The sequence below is a fragment of the Leguminivora glycinivorella genome, chromosome 5 (assembly GCF_023078275.1).
Source record: "Leguminivora glycinivorella isolate SPB_JAAS2020 chromosome 5, LegGlyc_1.1, whole genome shotgun sequence".
Lineage (NCBI taxonomy): Eukaryota > Metazoa > Arthropoda > Insecta > Lepidoptera > Tortricidae > Leguminivora > Leguminivora glycinivorella.
In genome coordinates, this window is record NC_062975.1 from 11,175,036 (window position 1) to 11,201,606 (window position 26,571).

Below are 26,571 nucleotides of genomic sequence, written 5' to 3' on the forward strand. Positions count from 1 at the left end.
AAAATTAGATGTTTTTATATGAAATGCAGGTGTCACAACATAATACAAGCACTTTTTCCGGATTACATTTAATACTTTAGTTATAAAATCAAAAAATATTCAAAGTTCGTTTTTATTTTTTTTTAAATTGAATCAGAACCCTAATTTGATTAATAATTTGTATTTTAACTATCACTAATGATACTTTATACGACAGAAAAAGAAAATTACGGTTATCGAATTATGTCCAGGTCAAGCTATTTTTCCTGGTCTAATCGTATTAATTTGAAGTACTATATACATCTGCAAAGGTGGGTAAATTAAAAGTAAAAATGTGAAAAGTTTTTTGTGAATTAAAAAAAAAGTTTTCAAGATACAAACACGATTATATTTTTCCTGTAATATTTAGCATAAAAACAATGTTTCCTAAAATTTTCATAATTTTTCGTTGGTAAACTTCGGAGATAAGGGGGGGAACGGTATTTTTTTTTACATTTTCCTTCAAAATTCTTTTTTTTTTCACAACAAAAAAATTATAAAAAATAGTTTATTTACGTTCAATGTAAGCTCTTTCTAACGCCCCACTTGACCTAGTAACTTGAAATTTACAGTTTGCCCCCCTTTCATTTTGGCCATTTTCTATAATTAAAAATAATAAATTTAAAAAATTATACCTTCTATTTGTAGAGGTTCACAATGTTCACAATTATTCCAAATTTCAAGTTGATAGCATTAGTAGTTCTCGAGATATTTAGGAATGTGACAGACGGACAGACAGACGGACAGAGTCGCACCATAAGGGTTCCTGTTGTACCTTTTTGGTACGGAACCCTAAAAATGGAAGCATGATACGCCGGCTGATAGTGATTGTACTATTACTTACTTGCTACGTATAATCTTAATTGTTTAAGAATAATTAAGTAGGTATCTTTTTCTAATGCACGATTCGCAAAACTAACTATTGAGCTAAATACGTCATAAATTATAAAGTTCTATCAAACCAATTTATAAGAAATTCATTGATAACGAACACAAAATGGCGGCGTCGCCCCTTGCCATACTTCAATGTCCTCTATCAACGTAACGAATCTTTGATCTTTTAGCTATCGAGTGGTATAATTACAACTTGGATGTAAATGACAAATATGGGGAGCTTTTAACCGTTTGTCACTGTCGGGAACTGGGGTGAATTCAGGGGTAGCTGAGAAGGAAATAACCGGCGTCTAGTTAAATAACTCAATGAATCAGAAGAGTGACAAACATTACCTATTTAATAATAATATAATATAATATAATAATAATAAGTATTTATTGGTCTTAAATCACTTAACAACTATTTTACAATAGAATAGTTAAACGATACACAAAATCATGAGACTTTGATACTTGCAATAGGAGAACCTGTGCTACAAGTATCAATTTCTTCCATATGTCTAAAGCATTATGTAATAAGAGACATTATATTAGTTGCCAATACAAAAGTTAGAAATTAAAGGAAAATAAGCCAAAGTAAAAGTAACAGTAATATACAAGCGAGTGTGTGTTTGCGTGCGTGCGTGCGTGCGTGTGTGCGTGCGTGCGCGTGTGTGTGTGTGTGTGTGTGTGTGTGTGTGTGTGTGTGTGTTTGTGTGTGTGTGTGTGTGTGTGTGTGTGTGTGTGTGCGTGTGTGTGCGTGTGTGTATGTGTGTGTTAAAGTGTACCCATTCTTGTTGTTTGTACCCATGTACATTATGTATTGTGAATATAAAGGGTGTCCCAGAAGTAAAGAGACAACTTTTTAATGTCGTACTGGCCGAAAACAGATTTTTCAAAAAAAGAAAAAAAACTGTCATGGCGACTGACATGAGCAAATACGTCAAATTATTCGGCATTTGCGTATTGGTTTCATAAGATTTTCGAAAATGAAACGAGCTGTATATGAGCTATTCGCGAAGCGAGTTATTCAATATTACGAGTGTCATGGTAAAATAGACACAATACACCATTTTACACAAGAGGGATCGAGAAGAACGAGCTTATATCGAATAATTAAACGTTTTGAAGAAACAGAAGAGCAAAATTTCAAAAGCCTACCGGGAAGACCACGTGTAGTTTCGACGGCTCGAAACTTAAATAAGGTAAAAAGGCGTTTAACCAGGCTCCCTCGATATCTGTCAGAGCCGTGGCGGATAAATTAAAAATATCCAAGTCTAGTGTATCTAGAATTAAAAGGCACGACCTAAATATGAAAGCCTATGCAAAGCTATCTGCTCCCAAGTACATTAAAGACCAGGAGGTGCGTGCTAAAAAAGGATGTCGTAAAGTCTACGCGAAAACATTGAAAAAATCCTTATTATTGATGATGAGACATATGTACCGGTGGACCCGAGCGATGTGCCTGGCAAGCAATATTTCCACTCAACCACTCGAGACGCTGTGGATTACACGCAAAGAGTCTTGCCAAAGGCTAAATTTTTTAACAAATATCTCGTTTGGCAAGCGATTGACCAAAACGGCAATATATCTGAACCTTATATTTGTACTGGATCTATGAACTCAAAGGTTTATCTCAAGGAGTGCATAATTAAACGATTGATTCCGTTTATAAACAAATATCATCGCACGGAAGATGTTGTGTTTTGGCCGGACATGGCGACTTGTCACTACGCGTCTGAAGTCACCCAGTACTTGGAGTCCACAGGGATTGAGTATATACTCAAGCGTAATAATGCTCCAAATGTGCCCCAAGCTCGAGGAATTGAAATGTTTTGGGCGTTATGTAAGAAAGAATATAAAAAACGAACAGATAAGCCCAAATCAATAACAGCTTTCAAACATCGGTGGACCAGATTGGCAAAAAATGTGGCAGCTAAGTCAGGAAAAGCTGTCATGCGGCGAGCAGCAATTAATCTGAGAAAAATTGGGTACAAAGGCGTCGTTGGTGCAAATTTGATATAAAATGTTTAATTTTATTATATTTTTAATTTTTATTATACGTAACTTATTTACTTTGATCAGTTATTTTATTTAAAAAATCAATTTATTATTGTCTCTTTACTTCTGGGACACCCCAATATATATATATATATATCTGCCTAATAGGTAAGTTTATGTTATAGGATGCAGAAGATCTTCTGTGCGATCATAGTTTAGGCTTAACAACCAGGTGTTTACATCTTTCTTACATTGATACTTGCTCTTTCCTGCAATAGCTATTTCCCTATTCACCTTATTGTACAAAAAGCGTCCAAGGAAGTAATAGAATCTTTTACTAGACGCGGTTTTACAAATAAGACTACTAGTTACAACATTAGTACGTCTACCTCTCCGATGCGAATTATGACCTTGACTGGAATTTAAATCGGCATGTTTTTTCAACAGTATTTGCTGCACAAATAACTGCCTCACAGTAAGAACCTGACAAAGTTTATACAGGTCCTCTGTAGGATAACGGTACGACTTGCGGTAACTGACTTTCAGCAGTGCTCGCTGTGCACGCTCTACTTTTATGAGGTGGCTTTTAGCAGCTCCTCCCCATGAAAGAATACAATACCCTAATAGAGACTGGCATAGGGCAAAGTAAACCATCTTCATTACCTTACAACTAGCAACATTGCGCAGGTGCTTAAAGATATAAATTAATTTGCGGATTCTACCAGTGAGTACTTCAATATGCGTCTGGAAATTAAGTCTATCGTCAATAGTCACCCCTAAGTACTTGATGCAATCAACTCGGTTCAGTTTGGGGCAGCTACAGTTTTGAAGATTATCCATTGCATGTGTATGTACGGTAATATGATAGTTTTCTGCTAGCTTCGCGCCAGCTGCAGAGAGCGAGAACATCAAGTACCTAGTTTTATCAACGTTAAGCGACAACGTATTGGCTGCGAGCCATCCCGTCACCTTGTTAAAACCAGCTTGAGCATGACTGAAGGTGTCAGCCCATGAGTTGCCACTAAACACCAGAGCAGTATCATCAGCAAAGGCTATAAGTTTGCCATGGGATAACTGAATATTGCACATATCGTTGACATATATTTGAAACAGCGTAGGTCCTAAAATGCTCCCCTGAGGAACACCAAATTCAACTTGACGTTCGTTGCTTATACAGTCACCAATTTTGACACTCTGAGTGCGGTTAGTTAGGTAACTATGAAATAGTTTAAGCTGATTTCCACGGATCCCTATTGATTCCAACTTATTCACAAGTCTAGGAACGGATACAGTGTCAAATGCCTTAGCTAGATCTAAGAATATAGCTAGGCACTTATATCCCTTATCCAGAGACTCAATTACAGTATCAGTAAGCTCATGTACAGCATCATTAGTCGACATACCATTTCTAAAGCCGTATTGTCTAGTTGACAACAGGTTATTAGATTCTAGATATTTTTTTAAGCGAAAGTTTATGATTTTTTCTAAGATCTTTGATATGGATGGTAAGATGGAAATTGGTCGATAGTTGTTGACCTGATCTTTATTTCCAGACTTGTGAATAGGATGTATTAAGGCTTTTTTTAAAGCATCAGGGAAAACACCAGTATTCAAGCATAGATTAAATATGTAAGTCAACGGAACTAACAAAGTATCCTTATGCTCTTTTAAGAGCTTAGTTGTTATGAAGTCCACTCCTGCAGCACAATCTGATCGGAGAGAGTTAATTATAGATTCTACTTCTTCTACATCTGTTTCCAAAAGTACAAATGAGTTATGGTGATGATAGCAAGGCAAACTTTCAGTCTCTGTGGATTCACTTATCAGGTTTTGTACTATATTTTTACCAACATTGACGAAAAAGTAATTGATATGATCTACGGATTCCGCAGGAGACTGTTTGATGGCAAGGAGTTCTTCTGACGTTGATTTGGTTTTGGCCGTATATGTAATTTCTTTTATTGTACTCCATAGTTTTTTAGTATTAGTTCCTGCTTTATTTAATTCATTTGTCTCGTATTGTTGTTTAATTTTTTTTAACAAATTGTTGCAAAAATTGCGATACCGTTTATATGTTATACCGAGTACCAAATTATGAGGGGCTAACTTTACTTTTTTATACATTCTATCTCTGTTGCGCATACACCTCAGTAGTCCTGGTGTTATCCAGGGTTTAAGTATACGCATTCGGTGTGGTACGTAATTTATTTTAGTGTTGTTTATTATTTCTCTACTTAATGAATTTACAAAGTAATTAAGTGCATGGTTAGCATCTGATGAATTATATATGTAGGTAAAGTCAATGTTTTTAATATCGATTGCTAATTGAGAATGATTTATAGTCTTTTTAAGTTTACTAGCGACTGGAGTTTTAGTTTTACCTATGGAAAGGATTACGGCTTTATGATCTGTTATTGTTGAATCTAAGACAAGTGTAAGCGCATTTTTATTCGTTTTCAAAATGGTATGATCGAGATTTGTCTTTCCGTGTGTAACGTAATTATGGCTTGGTAGCATACCATGACTAGCTGTGAGGTTTAGGTAATCCGAGGAGTTCGAATCACAGTTTTGATCTAGAATATCTATATTTATGTCACCTATAATCGCAACAGTTTTACAGGCTTTATTATTGGTCAGTACGTTATCAAGTGATGACAGAAAACCTGCTAAGTTCTTGTTTGATGGGGGCCTATAAATAGCCACTACGCAAATCTCACTACCTATGTGTATAGTAATACAAGTAGCGCCTGCAAAATCTGGTTCATTAATTTTCACATTAGTGGTATTACTTCGTATGTATACTACGACTCCATCATTTTTGTTTATGTTAGCCTTAGAAGAGTAGCACATATATCCATCTATTATTGGAATAAACGGGTTACAAAATAACCAACACTCAGTTAATATAATGATATCCTGTTGAGTATTTATTCGAGAGAGTAAGGTCTGAAAGTTGGAAAAGTTTGCTGATATACTACGTATGTTTTGTGTGAGGAGATTAATTGAAGATGGATTGTGCTGAGGAGACAGATACGCTTTGCAATCCTCGGGATTACACACTAATGAGGTTGAGAATTGAACATTGTCTAAGTCGTTCATATTATTTATTGAATCTATTTTAAACGTGTATAAGTACAAAAGACCCTAAAGATTGCGCTGTTTTTAAAATGCGTAATATTCATATTAGAGGTGTTTGATTTTTGTAAGAGGAGCAAGTCTTTATAAGTGTAGTCTAGCACATATTCTGGCTGGTACTTTAGTTTTCTGGGTATTTGGGTGACAAATGTGATACTGGTATGAATTGATAAGTCATGTTTGAGCGTTTTGTAAGGAATGTGAGTTGTGTGTAAGCTGTAAGTTGTGTGTTTGGTAACATTTTCAGTATATATTAGAAGTTTTTCAAAGTATATATATAGGAGGGCATGCAACATACTAAAATCAATTTTTGTATACATATTCAAATCAATATAGAGACAATTTCTTGTTAGAGCTAAGGCTAGTCAGTTAGACTCTAGCAATTTAGAGAAGTCCGTTTCATTTTCAATGCGTATTGGTCTTTCTCCTTCAGCTTTGCGAAAATAAACCAATCCCTTTGAAGTCCAGCGATGCGCGTAGCCATTGTCCCGAGCAAACTCGCGAGCCATATAGAAAAGTTTCTGATTTTTTGGCGTGAGAGTTTCCGAAACGTAAATCGGTCTAGCTGGTCCAATAATCTCTAGATGTGATGTATTAAGTTTATCCCCTTTTGGTTTAGATTTGTTGAAGGTTTTGACGGCTTCCAGAATGTGCTCTTTCATAATAACGCTGTTGAAATCAACAATCAGTGGTTTTGTGTCTCCTTTGGCAGAGTTTATTCTATAAGTGTCTCGGATGTCCACCTCCTGTATTTCAATGTTCAAAGTCTGTCCTATATTCTTCACTATATCCAGGAGCTGTTTTTTGGTTTCTATTTTCTTCCCATCTGCTGTGTCAAGTTTCGGTATGTTACGAATTTCAATACCTGACATGCGATTTCTACGTTCCAAACCCTCCATTTTGTCCTCAAGCTCAGCTATGTATCGTCGATCTTTACTTCTTTCCACTTCCAGCACATGGAGCTTGTCCATGACACCGTCATACTTGTCTGACATGAACTGGACACTTGTGCGCAACTCAGTTGTCATTTCCTTAATCTCATTAACCGTAGTTGTGAGACTTCTAAGTGAGTTCATTAGGCCTCGCATTTCATTTCGAAGATCAGACAACTCATCGTGCTCTCGCTTCCTTTTTTGCCGCATAGTAATATAGTTTGAGCTTGCCGCGCTTTTCTCTGACGTGTCCGAGTCATAGGTTTGTAGGCGATAATATTCCGATTCAACTCCAAGTACGCCCGCGGTGGCGGCCGCTGGCTGCGGGGCGGGCTCGGAGGGGCCGACGCGGGGCGCGGGGGATTCCGCGCGCTCGAAGGTGTTTTTGGGCGACGACATTTCGATATTAGGTACCAGGGACCCAGACGTTGAAGGAGGTTTGACAAGATGCACGATAGTCAATGAAGGGTCAACTTACACTTTAGACCAGGAAAAATAGCTTGACCTGGACATAATTCGATAACCGTAATTTTCTTTTTCTGTCGTATAAAGTATCATTAGTGATAGTTAAAATACAAATTATTAATCAAATTAGGGTTCTGATTCAATTTAAAAAAAAATAAAAACGAACTTTGAATATTTTTTGATTTTATAACTAAAGTATTAAATGTAATCCGGAAAAAGTGCTTGTATTATGTTGTGACACCTGCATTTCATATAAAAACATCTAATTTTTATAAATAATTCATACAGAACTATCATTTATAAAGAAGGTTTAGTAAGTTACACATTTTCAGGCGTATTTCACTAGAAAATATTGTTAACCGTAATCCTGCAATTTATTATGAATATAATATTACGTGTGTTGATAAATTATTAAAACTTATACCAATACTTTTGGCGCTTGTTCAAAATCTTAAATATTGATAATTTTAGGAAAGGAAAAATACCTAACTAAATTGAAAGATGGTAAATTTTGCCGTTAATATATTCTTAGTACTATACGAAATCAATTAAACAACAAATATGTAAGATTCATTACTTAATTGATATTTTTCTTACTTGCGCTTTAATATGAACGTTATTACCTGCAGAATAAGGTCGTGCACAGAGTAGGTATAGCTAGTATAGTAGTAGCGGGAACGGGCGGCGAGTCGTCAACACGTGTTTCATATCAAGGGCGCCGCGTTTTCAAAACGCTTCGATAACAAATATTTCACCGTCCAGTATAAGAGAGCTCCCTTATTACAAGTGACAAAAGTCATACAAATCAATTAGTCCGATAGGTCACGTTAAACTGGTCAAGTCGTTAGCTCAATAATAGTACCTATCGAGCTTGACGAGATGCTTGGATCACAACAACGTAATATGTATGAAAGCTTGCGGCGCTTAAGACTGTATTCTTTCGAGTCGTGTGTAACGTATTTTGGCGAGGCAAATTTGAAGCACAGTGCGTGTCTGTCTCACTCACTCTTACGGTAAACCTAATGAACTGTTTCACTTTCAGAGGATTTTTGAAGTAATTTGGGTAATATGACATTGTCGCGGTGAGGTCTTTCCGGTACAAATTTATCGGTGGATCTTTTCGGATTTGTGGATGATGAGCCGATGCGATGTCGCTTCATTTTGAAGTGTCGACTCTCGCGAGGGAGTTCTTAGAGGACCGCGAGGAGCGCGTGTGACTGTTGAGTTTTTGAATGATTTGAAGTTTGTGAATGATTTTATTTTGTGTGTATTTGTGTGGGCATGAGGTGTTTGTGTTGCGAGAGTCAAATCAATAATATGAGTGGTACAAATTTTATTAGGGGGCCTCATGTGTGAGAAACTCAACACTCGAATGCTGCGTAACAATGCGAGCCGAAATCGCCTAATCGGAAGTGTCCGACTTGGTATCGACTAATCTATACACGTTGTAACATGAGAAACCAGAAATCAAAACCTGGTTTCTGGTATCTAGTACCCGGTAACCGGTAACCGGTAACCGGTAACCGGTAACCGGTATCCTGTATCCTGTATCCGGTAACCGGTATCCGGTATCCGGTAACCGGTATCCGGTAACCGGTATCCGGTAACCGGTATCCGGTAACCGGTATCCGGTAACCAGTATCCGGTAACCGGTATCCGGTAACCGGTATCCGGTAACCGGTATCCGGTATCCGGTAACCGGTATCCGGTAACCGGTATCCGGTAACCGGTATCCGGTAACCGGTGTCCGGTAACCGGTGTCCGGTAACCGGTAACCGGTGACGGGTCTCCGGTATTCGGTGACCGGTAACCGGTAACCAGTAACCAATGACCGTTAACCGGTATCCGGTAAACGGTGACCGGTAACCGGTAGACGGTAACCGGTATCCGGTAAACGGTAGACAGTAACCGGTAACCAGCATCCGATATACGGTATCCGATATCCGGTTTCCCGTGTTCGGTTTCCCGTTTCTGGTTTGGTTTTGGTTTTAGTTTTAGTTCTGTTAGTTTAAACAAAAACAAAACTGAAAACGAAAACGGAAACCGAAACGGGAATGGAAACGAAAACCGAAATCGAAACCGAAACCGACACCGAAACCTACACCAAAACCGACACCGAAACCAAGACCAAAACCGAAACCGAAAAAAATATTTAAGTTCCTAGAAGTAAAGAGTGACAGAGATAGCACTATAATCATTTAAGTTCCTGGTAGTAAAGAGTGACAGAGATAGCACTGTAATAATAAAATTTATGTTCCTGGTAGTAAAGAGTGACAGAGATAGCACTATCATAATTAAAGTTCCTGGTAGTAAAGAGTGATAGAGATAGCACTCATGTTAGTCAAACTCGTGGTATGTGCACTTCCCGCACACAGTAAAGAGTGACAGAGATAGCACTATAATAATTTAAGGTCCTGGTAGTAAAGAGTGACAGAGATAGCACTATAACAATTTAAGTTCCTGATAGTAAAGAGTGACAGAGAATAGAGATAGTACTATAATAATTTAAGTTCCTGGTAGTAAAGAGTGACAGAGATAGCATTTTTGTTATTTAAATTTCTGTTAGTAAAGAGTGACAGAGATAGCACTATTGTTATTTAAATTTCTGTTAGTAAAGACGTAAAGAGTGACAGAGATATCACTCACGTTGGTCAAAGACGTGGTTTATGGACTACTATTTGGACCCCCCAATGCCACGCTTTTTTAATCCTTTAACATGGATTGTCACATTTAGTATGACGTAATATATGAATGACGCCTAAAGATTGAGAGAGACAGCAATATTGTTCTTCAAATTCGTGGTAGTGAGAACAGGGTGCGTAGCCGAATGGCACAAACGCTCACGAAACGAAACGCTAGTAGATATCTATCTCTATCGCTCTTGCGTATTGGCGCGACAGAGCCAGACTGCGTTTCGTTTTCGTTTCGCGTCGGAGAAATGGCATTCGGCTACGGGGCCTGAACAGAGACAGCACTATGTATCGCGCGGCCGCCGACTACGCAAGTCGCCGCGTAATTATAATAACCGTTCGGCTCCTTTTTAGATCGTGTACAGTCAACAACACAGCTGGCAAGACAAAGTGCCAAAAATATGTATAGAGTATTTTATTTCCTGTACAAGTGTTGGTACTTGGTACATTAAGGTATGTGTATACATATATTTGGCACTTTATCTGTATTCACAGCTGAGTTGCTGACTGTACCAATAACGATCAACTATGAACTTTTGTGGTTTGTTTTAAATAGTTCTATGCAGATATAGATTAGAATACCTATTCTATCGGTACTTTTTGTATAGGTTATTATAATAACTGGACAAAATAATTATAATCAGTGCCGGCGCACTCCGCGATCACGATTCTTTCGCCGAGCTACAAGGCCTTGATATATAGGATGTATTATTTTATCAGCAACAAAAATATGTGATGATATTGAATTAAGGCAAAACAAGACATATAAACGCTCTCCATTATTTCCTCCCTGGTTTATGAAGCTAGAACAATGATTTTTAACACATACGAAATTCGTACACTGTAATAAAGTGATGATACTATAAATATACTCGACATTCAAAGTCGATAATCTAGTGACGTGAGAAGTTATTGATATAACAGAATTTTGCACAAAATAGGCTCACCCTTTGATGTTGAAAATGCCGCCACTCTATAAAACAAACAGACCGCACACGAGCAGCCGACATTAAATTCTATTGCACGGCGCGAAGGTCGAAAGCCGCGCCCGCACCTGGGCGTAGGTAGCGAGATCGGGTGCACGTGCGCTTACCTTTGAAATCGCCGACACACAGGTGTCGCCGTTCGCCCTCTCTTTTCATTTATGTTTCTGTTTCAATCGGTTAGCCGTTTGCCGGCCGGCAATAAAGGTTGTTTTTTTAACCGACTTCAAAAAAAGTAGGAGGTTCTCAATTCGACTGAATGTTTTTTAGGGTTCCGTAGTCAACTAGGAATCCTTATAGTTTCCCCCTGTCTGTCTGTCTGTCCGTCCGTCCGCGGATAATCTCAGTAACCGTAAGCACTAGAAAGCTGAAATTTGGTACCAATGTATCAATCACGCCAACAAAGTGCAAAAATAAAAAATGGAAAAAATGTTTTATTAGGGTACCCCCCCTACATGTAAAGTGGGGGCTGATTTTTTTTTATCATTCCAACCCCAACGTATGATATATTGTTGGATAGGTATTTAAAAAAAACCGGCCAAGAGCGTGACGGGCCACGCTCAGTGTAGGGTTCCGTAGTTGTCCGTATTTTCTCAAAAATTACGGAACCTATCAAGTTCAAAACAATTTTCCTAGAAAGTCTTTATAAAGTTCTACTTTTGTGATTTTTTTCATATTTTTTAAACATATGGTTCAAAAGTTAGAGGGGGGGGACGCACTTTTTTTCCTTTAGGAGCGATTATTTCCGAAAATATTAATATTATCAAAAAATGATCTTAGTAAACCCTTATTCATTTTTAAATACCTATCCAACAATATATCACACGTTGGGGTTGGAATGAAAAAAAATATCAGCCCCCACTTTACATGTAGGGGGTACCTAATAAAACATTTTTTTCCATTTTTTATTTTTGCACTTTGTCGGCGTGATTGATATACATATTGGTACCAAATTTCAGCTTTCTAGTGCTAACGGTTACTGAGATTATCCGCGGACGGACGGACGGACGGACGGACGGACGGACGGACGGACGACGGACGGACGGACGGACAGACAGACATGGCGAAACTATAAGGGTTCCTAGTTGACTACGGAACCCTAAAAATGAATAAGGGTTTACTTTTACTAAGATCGTTTTTAGGGTTCCGTAGTCAACTAGGAACCCTTATAGTTTCGCCATGTCTGTCTGTCCGTCCGTCCGTCCGTCCGTCCGTCCGCGGATAATCTCAGTAACCGTTAGCACTAGAAAGCTGAAATTTAGTACCAATATGTATATCAATCACGCCCACAAAGTGCAAAAATAAAAAATGGAAAAAAATGTTTTATTAGGGTACCCCCCCTACATGTAAAGTGGGGGCTGATATTTTTTTTCATTCTAACCCCAACATGTGATATATTGTTGGATAGGTATTTAAAAATGAATAAGGGTTTACTAAGATCGTTTTTTGATAATATTAATATTTTCGGAAATAATCGCTCCTAAAGAAAAAAAAAGTGCGTCCCCCCCTCTAACTTTTGAACCATATGTTTAAAAAAAAATATGAAAAAAATCACAAAAGTAGAACTTTATAAAGACTTTCTAGGAAAATTGTTTTGAACTTGATAGGTTCAGTAGTTTTTGAGAAAAATACTGAAAACTACGGAACCCTACACTGAGCGTGGCCCGACACGCTCTTGGCCGGTTTTTGATCATATTAATATTTTCGGAAATAATCGCTCCTAAAGGAAAAAAAGTGCGTCCCCCCCCCCCCTCTATATTTTGAACCTTATGTTTAAAAAAATATGAAAAAAGATCAAAAAAGTAGAACTTTATAAAGACTTTCTAGGAAAATTGTTTTGAGAAAAATACGATAAACTACGGAACCCTACACTGAGCGTGGACCGACACGCTCTTGGCCGGTTTTTTTGTTACTCGATATCTCCGAGAATCGTGGACCGATTTTCAAATTATTTTTTTAATCGAACGGGTATAACCCCGAGATGGTCCTATTGGCACCAAGTCCCAGGCGGCGCGGCGCGCGCCACGCCGCCGCCACGCCGCCTGGGGCGCGTCTTACGTCCTTCCTATACAAAATGTACTGAGGAGACGATTTTTGAATTACACTCAGGTGGCGTGGCGCGGACGTCCGTCCGCGCCCCGAGACACGCGACGCTCTGGTGTGGCCGGTACCTTACGTCCCTAACCTATTAACCGATCCGCCGCGGTGACGCGGCCGGTGCGCGGCGCGCTCTCCCAGGCCCGCGCCCCGCGCGCTCCCCCGCCCCGCGACAGCCGCTCTACGACAACTTTGCACCCTTTTAAATTACTGACATTTACAGTTTCTTAAGCGCGACCTTCACAGTATTAATTTTGATAAAATCATGATTATAGTACACAAAAACCTGGTCTTAAGCAAAAAAATCTCAGTTACAATTTATACCTACTGAGAAATTCATGTTTATTTAAGCGTTAAAAATATATGTTTAAGATCGGTGTTAAATGTCTATATATACTTAATACAATGCAAATTGATATATATATCATGGTCACCATTTTTACCTACCTAGATATTCACATTAAATGAAAACGGTAAAAAAAAGTACACAATCAGATTTATTTTCTGTGTAATATCGCTAATAACTGATCGCATCTGAGTGCACCACAAAGTTAATCTAACAAAGTTTTCGGTTAACTATTTTGCTGTTAGCGAAAAGTGGGATAATGTACTTTATCTCATGATTTTTATAAGATATGAATACGATCGTCTTTTTTTTTATCTATGTACATAATTACTATTTGATGCTTAATAATAATACCCAATAAAATATCAAAAAGGACGAGTTATTGAATTATGTCCAGGGTACCTTACTTTTACTCCACTACTTGGCGAGGTCGAGCTATTAGTACAAAATCGCTTTCCGTCAATTGTAACTTGACCTTACCTGAAATGTCCCCTGTGCTGTGAGCGTAGCACTCCTTTGATTTCTGCACTCCTATTTATTAGTACGAATTTATTGTATTTAAATTTGCAATATTTTTGAAAATTATTATTTGTAACAATTGTAACACTGGTGAATGCACGTCTTAGCACTACAGCGGTCCGGGGGGAAGAGGATAATACGAGTAAGTATGAAAACAAAAGCACTTAGGTACTAAAGAGTGATAAAAGTAATACGTGAACAGTACGTACCCTTGGTCAAATAACGACACATCTACAAAATGTTCACTTTTCAGGAGAGAGGTTTAAAAATTTCGCGAGTGAATTTTTGAGGATAACTTTTTAGTATTTAAAGCAATGTCCCCAAAATTTTGTGTGAGTATTTTTGTAAATGCAAGTAGTTCTATACGCTTAACTCTGTCTTATTTAATGCATTATTTTTGAAAATAGTACGTCGGATGTGCAATTGTGCACATACGGCATTATTTTACCAAAGGTCAAGTGACGCATGTGATGATCCGTCGTTATTTATAAATATTTTAAAAAACGTCAGAATTATTCATAGCATAGTATCAGCAAAATATACTTAAAACATTATAAGATAGTTTTTATTAATATGCCAAAAATCAATAAAGAATATCGTATGTAATGATCCGACTGCCTAATTTACTCCAAAAAACAGAACTTCAACAGCCGTATGTTTTACGCAAGACTGTTTTAATAACATTTAAAACTATTCTCCATTCGGGATATTATTTTTGCACCCTATTTATGCCAATTTTGATCTATCGAGCGGTACATGTAAATGTTCCAGTAACACTGACACAACTGATTATACGACGGCATGCGCGCCGTATTGCACTCCCGGAAACGACGTAAAAAAACGAAACATACGCATTTGTAGCAGGGGCGGCTCACTCCGCGTTTGTATCGCCGCGCTACAAGTACATGCTGGCGGCCGCGAGTTCGCGGCCTAATCAGGGGTGGCGCGCGTTCTCACGGAACGCACGTTCGCACTTTCTATTGTTACTTTACGTCGCGAGTTTTTTTAGGGTTCATATGCGATGTCCACGTGTGGAACGGCTAATAATGCATAGTTAAATAGACATCATGAATAAAATAGGACAATCTTACACAGATCTTATTCATTAAGTCCCACGGAAAAGTTCAATAAGGCTTGTGATGCTGAAGGCTTACACAAAAATATATAAATACTATATATATAGCTAGAAAGTACCCAAGACTTGAATATATAGTATAACATTTTATCTGAGAATTAATTCGTTTTAATCCATAGGCAACCCTATCATCCGACGCTGCGCACGTGCGGCTCGTTTCTTTGTTAGAATTTTGTAGGCATTTAAAAAGGCGGCATTTTGTGAACATCAAAGCAGTGGGCCTTCTGTACTTGTACTATTATATATTCTGTGTTTGTAGCATAATTTTACGTCCATTGCTTTTATTTACGTCGTTGTTCAGAAACATATCTCAGAAACTAAAAGAGGTAAAAATAATTTTCTGAAAGTATACTGTAGAATAATAATATTTTAAGCTTTTTTCCGCAATAAAAAGAATATCGACGTAAAGTCACATATTGCATTATCTTACCAAGGGTTCGAGTAGAGATAAATAATATAAATTTTATAAGGTGCCATCGGATAAGAAAGGGTTATATAGTCATATAGTCATGAGGGAAAAGATCAAAAATCATTACGGTGACTTACCATAGCCCTCATGAAAGATCCTTCAATATAACCCCAATGCACTTAATATGTCACCTATTTAGACTCGACAGTGAAGACTCGTTGTATAGTCTGGTAAACCAAGTACCTAGTTAACGACTTAATATTTTTTTAGACTTACCTACTTGCTTAACTTAAGAAGACATTATTGTGTCAATTCATTCTACATCATTTTGACGTAAGGTACAGCGGGGCAAATCTCGACAACTAATCCATTTTTTTTCATTATTACACTATGATGTTGAGTTCTATTATACATGTATCCACTGAACACGCCTACTATAACTATGTAACCGGTGGACACTCTATTCAATAATTCAAACATTGTAAAACATGGAAAAAATGGAACCAGTTACATTTGCCCCCCAGTCGAGATATGCCCCTCTGTACCTTACTTAATACTAATTCATGGAATCATGTCTAACTTTTCGCCCCTTCCAATATCTGGTAATGGAGTATTCGAATTCATGGAAGAGAAAAATAAACTCCATATAACTTGGGTAGGTACAACGTTGTGCCTATTACAATACCAATATGTCAAACTCGATCAAGGAAACTTTGACAACAAGAAGTAGGTATTGGTTTAGGTATTCTTAGTAACGACAATCAAATAGAAGGCGTATATCCAGCTTTAATGCAAGTACCAAACAATTGCACGATACTTGCAAGTAGGGATGGGGATACTTGCATGTAGAGTATAGAAAGAACAGTAATCTGTCTTCAAACGTTTAAGAATTACTGTTTAAGCAGTTTAAGGGCATTTTCAAAAATTACCCAAAATTATTGAAAGTTGTTAACAAAAATTGTCTCGATATTAGTTTTGTGACAGTAGCAATATCTGGGATAAACTCGATTGTATAATAAAAACTCAAATTAGCGTTTTTCCAAATTAAGATATGATCTAGCTACACCGATTTTTCGTCCCTATAATTACAGCAAATTTCATCGAAATCGTACGATCAATCAATCAATTAGGTATTATTTAGTTTCCAAAACTCCCAATATAAATTATTTATTTTATACAAGAATTGCTGTTTTAAAGCTATAAGATAAGATAGATTGACAACCTTGAAAGGATTAGAAGATGATCGGGAGGTCAAACGAACATACTGTGTCAGGAGTGGTGTGTGTGTGGTGGTGTGTGTGTGTTCAGGTTATCGCGCCAGTCAAAATGAGTAATTACGAGCTACCTAAGTTTCAAATTACCGAACAATACTATTCGAGTGTGTGTCGTTGCTAATCCAGTGTTTTAATGTTTTATAATCGGACATCGTAACTCTTCCAGCAATTTTGATGCAGCATTATCTCAATATATATGTTCGAAGTCAGCAGGAATAGTTAATTAGGATTAATAACAGTAAAATAAGCCGTAATTGATCATCTATCTATAAAACACATGCATGAATTCAATTCCTTCTGCCATGCTGCACCGAAATTGCTTTCAAGGTTACGATGACTGTTTATAATTAATAGGTCACTCGATAGCATTATGGGCCATTTTTTTCAAAGTTGTCCACCCCACTTTTTTTTTTTAATTTGGAAATTTTTATGTGGTTTCCTCTCAGAATCGCGAGCTCTTTCAATTCTAATATGAGAAAAAAGTGTCCCAAGGATTTTTCCCATTCCCTTACCATTTTTTCATACATTTTATATGACGGTAACGGAATGGAAGGTTCGAAAAAATGTATGGAATTCTTGGGACATTTTTTTCTCCTATCAGCATCGAAAGAGCTCGCGATTCTGAGTATTAAACGCGTAAAAAATACCCATGTTACAAAAAAGTGGGATGGACAACTTTGAAAAAATTGCCCATAAACTTCATAGCAAAATGACAAACAGCGCCTCAAATGATTAATAGGTACTAGAAACCAAAAATTACCTATTTTCCGTGGTGAATAAATAAGCTGCGCCTTCAGCAGTAACGATTTGCCACTTGTTTTTGCCTGCAACCTACATTTATAGTGACAACAATAAACTACTGCACATAACTCCACTGCGACACAGGTCGTAAGACGCAATCAACTCCCGGGCACACAACAAATTGAAGACCGGGTGTGGACTTCATTGACACGTTATTGATTCTGCCTGTCGACGTAATTGCTTACGGCGGGACGAGTCGTATGCCAGAGTTCACTTGCCCATTTTACCTACATCCTGTATTGCTGGAAGCAAGAAAGATATATACGGGACTGACAAAGCCCATACAAAAAAGCGTACCCCTGAAATGTATGGGCTTTTTAGGCTTAAAACTAGATGGCGCTGTTTCGCAGCCTGGAAGTGGCCAAAATCATATTTTCCCCAAATATTTTTGTGTTTTTATTTTATATAAGAAGAAATGACATATTTCTTTATTTTAATATTATGATATCACGTCAATACAAATTTAGAAAAAAAAATTGTAGGCAACATCAGTGTAGTTATGATAGTATACTTTAATAGGTGGCGCTAAAAAATTGAGGTAAGATTCTTAGTATGAAGATTGTAAATCCTATATTAAATAATTCTTGCTGGAAGGACAGATTCTGGGTCACATGAAATGGATTATTTTACGTAAGTCTTACCTAGGTACTATCTAATTATACCTGATTTTCAATGATGGTACAGCAGGTCCATGAACGGCGGTGATGATCGCTGTCTGTGTGCTCGTTTGTTTTTTTATTACACACTCATTATTATAACTTAAATTTTAGAGATAGGTACGTGTCAACCTTCTGTATAGCAGAATAGAAAATAATTTATTTTACCTAAGTATTTCAGTTAACTTTTAAATAAGTCATTCTGATTTAAACTGCACCAATAATTAAATTTCAGGAATCTCTGATTCCCGAAAGGACAATTAAATTGTACCAAGTTGTTCTTACTTGTTCTTTCAACACAGAACAAATGGAAATAAAGATCAAACGCCTACAAAAATGTAATAGCAAACGACGTGATATAGCTTCCACTATTTCACGTCAACTCGCAATGCTAAGTAATGACGAATTTTCATCATTCTGTGCGATAAAAACCGGCCCGTTGAAAAAGGAAACTCGCTGATTAAGTCACTCGAGGGAAAAAATAAATCGAGAAACGGCCTTAACGACCGTCAGGGGAAGTCATTAGCTGATGTCCACTGCTGCATGACTCAAATCCAAATTAGATTCTTTTTCGGCGTAAGCAGACACCGCCTCTGCATGAATTAGCGGGGAGCTAAGTTTGATGAAGTAAGGTATCTGTACACTATTCCGGGATAGTAAAATGTGGTACATTATTCCGGGATACTTTGGTTTTTGTCGCAAAATAAGGAAACTATCAGTAAAATCTTAAGTTAATGCAGTATTTAATTAACTATAGATCGAATAGAACCGAAAAAGTTGATTTTCGGATATTTATCTTATCTTTTGAAGCCATGAGGTACCTCCAAATGCGTCAGTCGCAACCACGCAGTAGTTTCTATGGGCGTGTTTGACGGTGAGCTTAACGCGGCAGCGGAACTTCGTAAGGGTTTGCTGTGATGATGGTAAGTTTATTGATATTAAATTTGTATCATAATTGTCTTATAGTTGTTAAAAGACATTTATATCGTCTTTTCAAGTTAATTTTAAACATATTTTTATGAAAATGCCCGCTCCCGGAATAATGTACACCATTTTGACGAGGTGTACATAATTGCGGGAGTATCACGGAATAACGGAAACACAGTCCGTAATGTTTTTGTGTCCTATTACTATTTACGGTTAAGTATATTTATATATTTGATGTAAATACATTAAGTAAAGATTACAGATTATAGTGACATAATTACGGTACATATATTTTTTAGATTTTAATCTCATAATTGAATACGAAATGTATACTCATTGAGTAATACGTGCAAAATATTGGACTGTGGCATCAACATTAAATTTGTTTTATTTCATAAAATTAAAGCACAAAGTTTATTTATTTCAATGTTCTGAGTGTAATTGTTATATAATCTTCCAATATACAAAAAAAAATCTGGTTTACCTTTTAATATAGCCTTTTTTTGACTGCCGTAATTAAGTACACGACTTTATATGAGTGTATCTTATTCCTGTATACTTATATAAAGTATATTAAAATATATAAACTCATAAATTAAGGTACAGAGACCCGGATATTATGTTTTTAAACTTCCTTAGTTAGCTAAAAATCTTTATACCGCATATTGGTTTGTCCGTCAGTCAGTCTGTCCGTCTACGATTTAGCTCAATTATCATTAGTACTAGAAAGCTAAAATTTACATGAGGACAAAACATAATAGGATAGACATATATAAATATAAAATAGTACCTATTTAAACCAATTTCATCAAACATGGCTAAGAAGAACACTCGATTAATTCAGCTCTTTCAAACGAAAAAATCTAATCAAAATCGGTTCATCCATTCGAAAGCGATGCCTTAGACAGACAGACAGACAGTGAAACTATAACACCCTGTCGTTATATGATATAATCGTTCTACCGTAAAATATCATATTTCCCTTCCCATTCCAGCCCACCAAAATATTGCCAATTATAAAAAATACACTCTGTATAAGCATTTATCAAAACGATATGTGCATTATATATTTATGTAAACAATATTTTTAATTCGTTTCTTTACATTATGCTTCAACAGAGTGGATTTAGAAGATATCCCGTAATAATGTACAACGACTCCCGGAATTAAAGCCATACCAAAATTGTATCCCGGAATAATGGGCAAACTAAGGGTTTAGTAAAACAACGGTAATTTCTATAAATTAGAAGTTACGATGCAAAATAGTGTCTTAAATCAATCGTAGAAGGCTTATCCTCAAAATAAAATAGTTAACACGACTAGAAACCTCGCATTTTTGTTTCAATCCTCACTTAAAGTAGGAAACGTCTTAAGTTCCCGTAATATGGTACAGTTACCTTACCCGATCTTTGACCGAACACGGTCAAACGTTCGTATTTCGGTATAAAAAATGATATCCTGAAAAAAATTCTTTTATTTTTTATTCACAAGGCACACACAATTAAAAAATTGATCCGATTTTACACCGGCAGCGGTTAATGGGCATCCTCCACTTGGAAACGAATCCCAAAGAATGACGTAGGCGTCAGCTTTGATGAAGGTGATTGCAATTCGACCTTGACAACCGGGAAAGGTGGCATTTTTAGGATTAGTCTAGTTTACTCACAATGTTTTTTTATGTAACCAATACTTTTATGAAATACGGAATAGGTATTATTAACACTTTAGTACAAAATGCGGCACGGTAGCTCGGCATTTTTTTGGGTCCGTCACAAAACTGACAGCGAGTTGATTTTTGGTAACAACTTTCGCTAATTGAGGGGGTCCCAAATTCTGAAAATGCCCAGCTACACGAGAGCAAAACTTATCAAACGACATTTTTCAGTAAAATCTACCAAACAAAACAATTAACGTGCAAGGTTAGCTCCATCCATAATAGCCCTTAGTTACCCAATCCACTATCAGTGACTGACCTATCGCCGAGTACCAAGCGCTTTGTTGATTACCCCCCTTTGTTTCAACACCTTTGCCGGCTCCCATTTCCTACTTTCAAAATTAGTTACCGGCTCTCTACGTTTCACTTGCATTATTCGCCTGGAGAATGCTTCGTTATGGGAGGTAATTTTATTTTGGTGTTGTTTTTTCGATGTTCCAAGCTTTAGTGAGTTTTGTGTTGTTTTCTTAGTCACACCGCCCTCTATGATGGAAGGTAAGGTGCTTTGTGTATGAGGCATTCTTTCCTCCACGTTTATTTTCACAATTTAAAAGTTTATGTAGTACAAAGTTACATAATTCAATCATTATTATTATACACCGCCTATTCTCCACTCGGTGTATCCTTTACATTTAATTATAGTGTCAAAAATGCCTCTACGTGTTGGCTTCGGCCCCGCACGCACCTCTCAAAGGTCAGGAACACCATTGTTCGGTCAGTTCAACTCAGTTCCTACATGGGAAAAGAATACAAATTTTCAATGTTAAATATGTAGGTACAGTCAACCAATTGGAACTCTAGGCCACTCTACAACCATGTCAAAATGACAAGCAGTAAGAGTGTCTTACAATCTGATTCATAACGTCACTATGACATAGTTCTACAGTGGCCTAGGGTTCCAAATGGTCGACTGTACACTGAAGTAGTATCGATATTTGAAATGCACATTCCTAAACCCTTTTACGGTGCTAATCGGTGTTGATCAAATATTTAATTCTGACCACCGCCATCGGAGCCGGCACTGTCAATCGTCCTAAGAAAACAAAGTATAGTAATGTGGAAAAAGTTACCCAAAATCTAACCAATAGGGTACAATTTGATATAAAGTTCAAAAAATTTACGTGAATTATACCTACAGAAAAGCTAAATCAAGTTAATATGAAAACCTTAGAAATTAAATACATATAAAATTATCAAAACTTCTTTTCAAAGTAAGCATTTTGTTGAATTTGAAGCAATAACTTAGTTTTTGTTTTCAGGAAAGAAGACTACAGGTGCCATCTATTGTTCGTCCAGTACAACTGGGCGCTCCTTGCGAGGCAACTGGTGGGAGGAGCCTGCATGTCGCGTTACGTAACTTTGTTGTGGACGCGGAATGTTGTATAACATCACATTACATAAACAAACCAAGTTATTGATCAACTACATTACATAACCTGATGTAGTCATGTCTTTTGTAATTGCTAAACCTGCTTATTCAAATGAAATTAAAACACAATTCATAGTTGACCATTTATATTTATCAAAGTTGTTCACATTTGGAAAAGAGTACAGACACATTTTGGTATAGGGGGCATTGGTTACATAGACAAGAGTTTACATAACAATAATATATTAATTATGTATTCATTACATATTATTATTCTAGATTATGCAGCATCCTCTGGATCTTTACTTTCTGAAACTGAATTAGCCTTCAGTCGCTTGGCCTGTGTTGCTTCACCATCATTATTTTCCTCCTTACATAATTCATGTAAATTATATTTCTTAAAATTATAATAATCCTCCACGATGCTCAACAGGCAGATTCCTTTTATAATTTCAACAATCACACAGAGCCCAGGATTCTTCAAATCAGCCTTGTTATCACTATTCTTTAGCGCTATCATCTCTGCCAGCTCCTTTATGACCAAGTCCCGAGACACACTACTGTTAAATCGCTTATTAAAAATCACAGCAAATGTTGAAGACTCTTTCAGAAAATATTTGTCAAACAGCTTCCCGGCACACTCCATGATGTCAGGCAGGTTCGCTTTGCAAGTCGCCATGATGGGAAGTAGGCGAAGGACATGCCGGGTTTTTTGAACTTTTGTTTCAGACAAATCTTTGATTATGGCCGTTGTCAATTCTTCTGGACTAGGCAGATTAGTTTTAATGAAAATGCAGTTGGACGCGCCGGTCTCCACGACCTGAAAGCGTTTGTGCTTGAGGGACTTTTGCGAGTCCACTTTCAATGACTCCACTTCTCGTTTCAGCGCATCGCCAATATCAGTCTCTTCTTCAGATTCACTGCCGGAGCGGTCCTCCGCCGCGCCCGCCGCCTCCTTTGACTTCTCGCTACCCAAATCAGGATACACCTTCTCCGCATACTCATTTAACAGATTGTATACTTCTTTCACGCAGTCTTTCTCCCTGAAGTTACACGTGCAAAAAAAGCCGCGAAAGCCGGGTTCCAAGAAATATTTGTTCCTGCGCTTCCGAAAGTAGAACTTCTTCTTTTTTCTTGTGTCACCCATTGTAACTGTTTGTACGTAGTGAATTTAAAGTTAGCTTTTGACTAAGCCTGGACTCTGGAGTATGATATAACAGATTATTACGTATTGAATTGGAATTATAAACTCGCAATCACACCATCAACATGTCAAGTTGTCAATGTCAACAAACGTCAAACTAGTTGTCATTTATGTAAAGACATTTTTACAAAACTTAAATGCAAGCACGTATTTAGGACTTTTCACACGATGAGATATTTTTAAACCATTTTTTTCTTTATTTACACACATGATTTTGCTTCAAAATGTTTGATTAAACATATATTTGTAAACACACTTGGCTAGTCAGTAGAACAAGGAGCAAAAATTTAAGATTTTCTGCTGGAAGTTCAGGGAAGTACCATAACTATACTCTGTCAACCAAGTCTGTCAGTAAATAAGAACAAAAACTATTTGCATCCTTTTCTTTAGGGTGCTAGAGAAAAGGATACCTATAGTTTTCTTAGTTCTTATTTACTGACAGACTTGTTTGACACAATATATTATCTATATTTTCTTGTTTGCCGCCTATTCTACTGACACGGTCACTGTGTCAGAGTATTAACATCGTACAGCCGTAAACTGGCAGGGCCATAAATTTAGAATTATTAAACTAGATTGTTTAGTTAGGTCAAAAAGTGTGTCCACATGAGAGGTAATTGTTTGGGCTGGTGTCCCTCTCGCACTTGCTGACAATGTCAACATTATTCAGTGACGTCATCACTGTCATAAATTGGGGATACCAGTCAATTTTCAAAGTTACTACTAAATCTACAAACACCCAATTGAAAGTATTTTTTAATTATACAAATCTTTGATTTACTGGCATCAAAATAATTACATTATAATTATTTTCAAATTTTTTGAAATATATCGAAACCCTAGTTAGAATATAACATTAAAATAAAATAAGAAGTTATAAAGTCAGGTAATATACAGATAAAAATACTACTAATATGGGAACCTCATTAACACTGGCAACACGTGCGAGAGGGACACCAGCCCAAACAATGCCCTCTCATGTGGACCGTTTTCGCTAGTCTGATACGATCGACTTTCTGTTTCAGTAATAAGGTTTAATTTCGTATGGCAAAAAATGTGATTGAGCTGTCCCCTGTAAAGGTCTTTGGGCAGGGCAAAAAGGGGAAGATATAAGATATATTTATTTAAATAGTACTTTATTTTTGAATCACAAATCTTATTTTATTTAATATATTGCTTCATAAAATTATTTAATAGTAATATGTGTACCTACTTATGCTTCTATATTTATAATTATATTATTTACAATCTTACGTTGAAGTTTAAAAAGGCTTAGACATAATTAATAAAGAAAAATCATAATTATTATTAATTAGACTATGATTAATTAAAGGCAAAATTTAAAAATTATGTATAAATACTTTACAAATACTTTCAGTATAGATTTTGCATTGAAAACCGATATAACACTAAACATGTAGCCAACAATAATTATTTAAAAAATCTCATGCATAACAATCCAATACCTACATGAATTTTATTCACATTTTATATAGACTTAATTCATGTCACGGCTTATAAAGAATAACTGACAAGACGGCTTGAAATTAACCTTATTTGCTAAGCAAATTATTGGCAATCTTGTGACATGTCCCTACATACATAGTGTTTAGATTGGTAAGGAGACAAATCTTTTATAGAACAGTAACTGAGGACTAGAATAAAAAATGGTTGCAAAGTATACCTACAGCTATCAGGCAGATTTTAACTATCAGTTTCAAATCTGTCTATAATGGCACTAGAGTAACTATACTGCATGAAATTAACGTTATTGATACAGTGAAGTGCGCTACGTCTGACTAGAGTAAAAAATGGTTGCAAAGTATATCTACAGCTATCAGGCAGATTTTAACTATCAGTTTCAAATCTGTCTATAATGGCACTAGAGTAACTATACTGCATGAAATTAACGTTATTGATACAGTGAAGTGCGCTACGTCTGACCTTTGATTTTTTTAAATTAAATAACTACGAGTTTTTCATACACAGAGTAATCTCCTTACCTAGTACAGTCGGATTCATAAACATGACGTACATTTTTTTTACCTTATTGCAACGAGGGTAAAGAAATGTACAGCACATATTTATGAACTCGACTGTACCTACTCTACATACTTTACTGTATGTAACAAACAAGTATGAACATTTCAATAGAACTGCACCTTGAGTGAGATCTTTAATTGTATGTTGTGACAGTTTAAAATCTGCAATATTTCGTCTTCATCACAGAAGGCAGGTTTGCAACCACTGGTTTGTTCATTTTTGGACACACGGTGATACTGAAACAAAGAAAACACACTGTAAAACTCACTTTTATAAGTACCAGTACTGCTTTTTAATGTGATTTTTACGTATTACATTTAATTTTATACAATTAATATTTAGTGATTAAACGAACTTACCTGTAAGTGAAGTTCGATCACAATTATATGACCGACTTCCTTCGAAGCAATTAGGTTAACTATTTGTAGCTGGTATCCCACGCTATAGCCTTACACGGATCTTAAGAGGGTAAATTAAAACATTAATGTGGCAACACTACCATTACCACCATCCGACATCACCGGTTCACCGCCCTCATTCTGTTTTTTTTTTTTTTGTAGGGGTTGGGTATAAAGTACACTGTTGTAACGTACTTGAATGAGGAGGGTCATTACTAATTGCTTCGAAGGAAGTCGGTCATATAATTGTGATCGAACTTCACTTACAGGTAAGTTCGTTTAATCACTAATTATATTTCCCGACTTCCTTCTTCGCAATTAGGTTAACTATTTGTAGGATGTTGAGAGGATGTAACAAAAAAAAAAATTACGTGGATAAAAAATACTTATATTTCTCAAATATCCTTCAATCATCACATCACATCACATTGAGTACAAGTAATGAACAAATTACTTATTTTTATTTATTCACCATTACCAGATAATATGTACTTTGCAAATTGATTAGGATCATCAATTATTTCTTTATTATAGAATTTTGCAAAAACTGACGACGATTCACTCCAACCCGCAGTTTTTCTA

General features: G+C 36.5%; 3 protein-coding genes across 3 annotated transcripts in view; all 3 read right to left on the reverse strand.

Annotated features, from left to right (window-relative positions):
- Positions 1 to 6,392: 6,392 nt before the first annotated feature.
- Positions 6,393 to 14,015, reverse strand: LOC125226507. Its single transcript, XM_048130490.1, has 2 exons — positions 13,962 to 14,015; positions 6,393 to 7,439 (listed from the first exon to the last, which is right to left on the reverse strand). Exon 2 carries the CDS (start codon positions 7,356 to 7,358, stop codon positions 6,393 to 6,395), a length of 966 nt encoding a protein of 321 aa, XP_047986447.1. The 5' UTR covers positions 7,359 to 7,439; positions 13,962 to 14,015.
- An 8,458-nt stretch (positions 14,016 to 22,473) lies between these two features.
- On the reverse strand, positions 22,474 to 23,711 carry LOC125226100 (THUMP domain-containing protein 1 homolog). The gene has a single exon (XM_048129960.1). It carries the CDS (start codon positions 23,489 to 23,491, stop codon positions 22,625 to 22,627), a length of 867 nt encoding a protein of 288 aa, XP_047985917.1. The 5' UTR covers positions 23,492 to 23,711; the 3' UTR covers positions 22,474 to 22,624.
- Positions 23,712 to 25,333: 1,622 nt separating this feature from the next.
- The window catches only part of LOC125226099 (pancreatic triacylglycerol lipase), a 31,084-nt gene continuing 29,846 nt past the window's right edge, over positions 25,334 to 26,571 (reverse strand). The window contains exon 11 of the mRNA XM_048129959.1: positions 25,334 to 25,827. Coding sequence (XP_047985916.1) covers positions 25,746 to 25,827 — 82 coding nt within the window. The 3' untranslated portion in view covers positions 25,334 to 25,745. The remainder of the gene's footprint in view (positions 25,828 to 26,571) is intronic.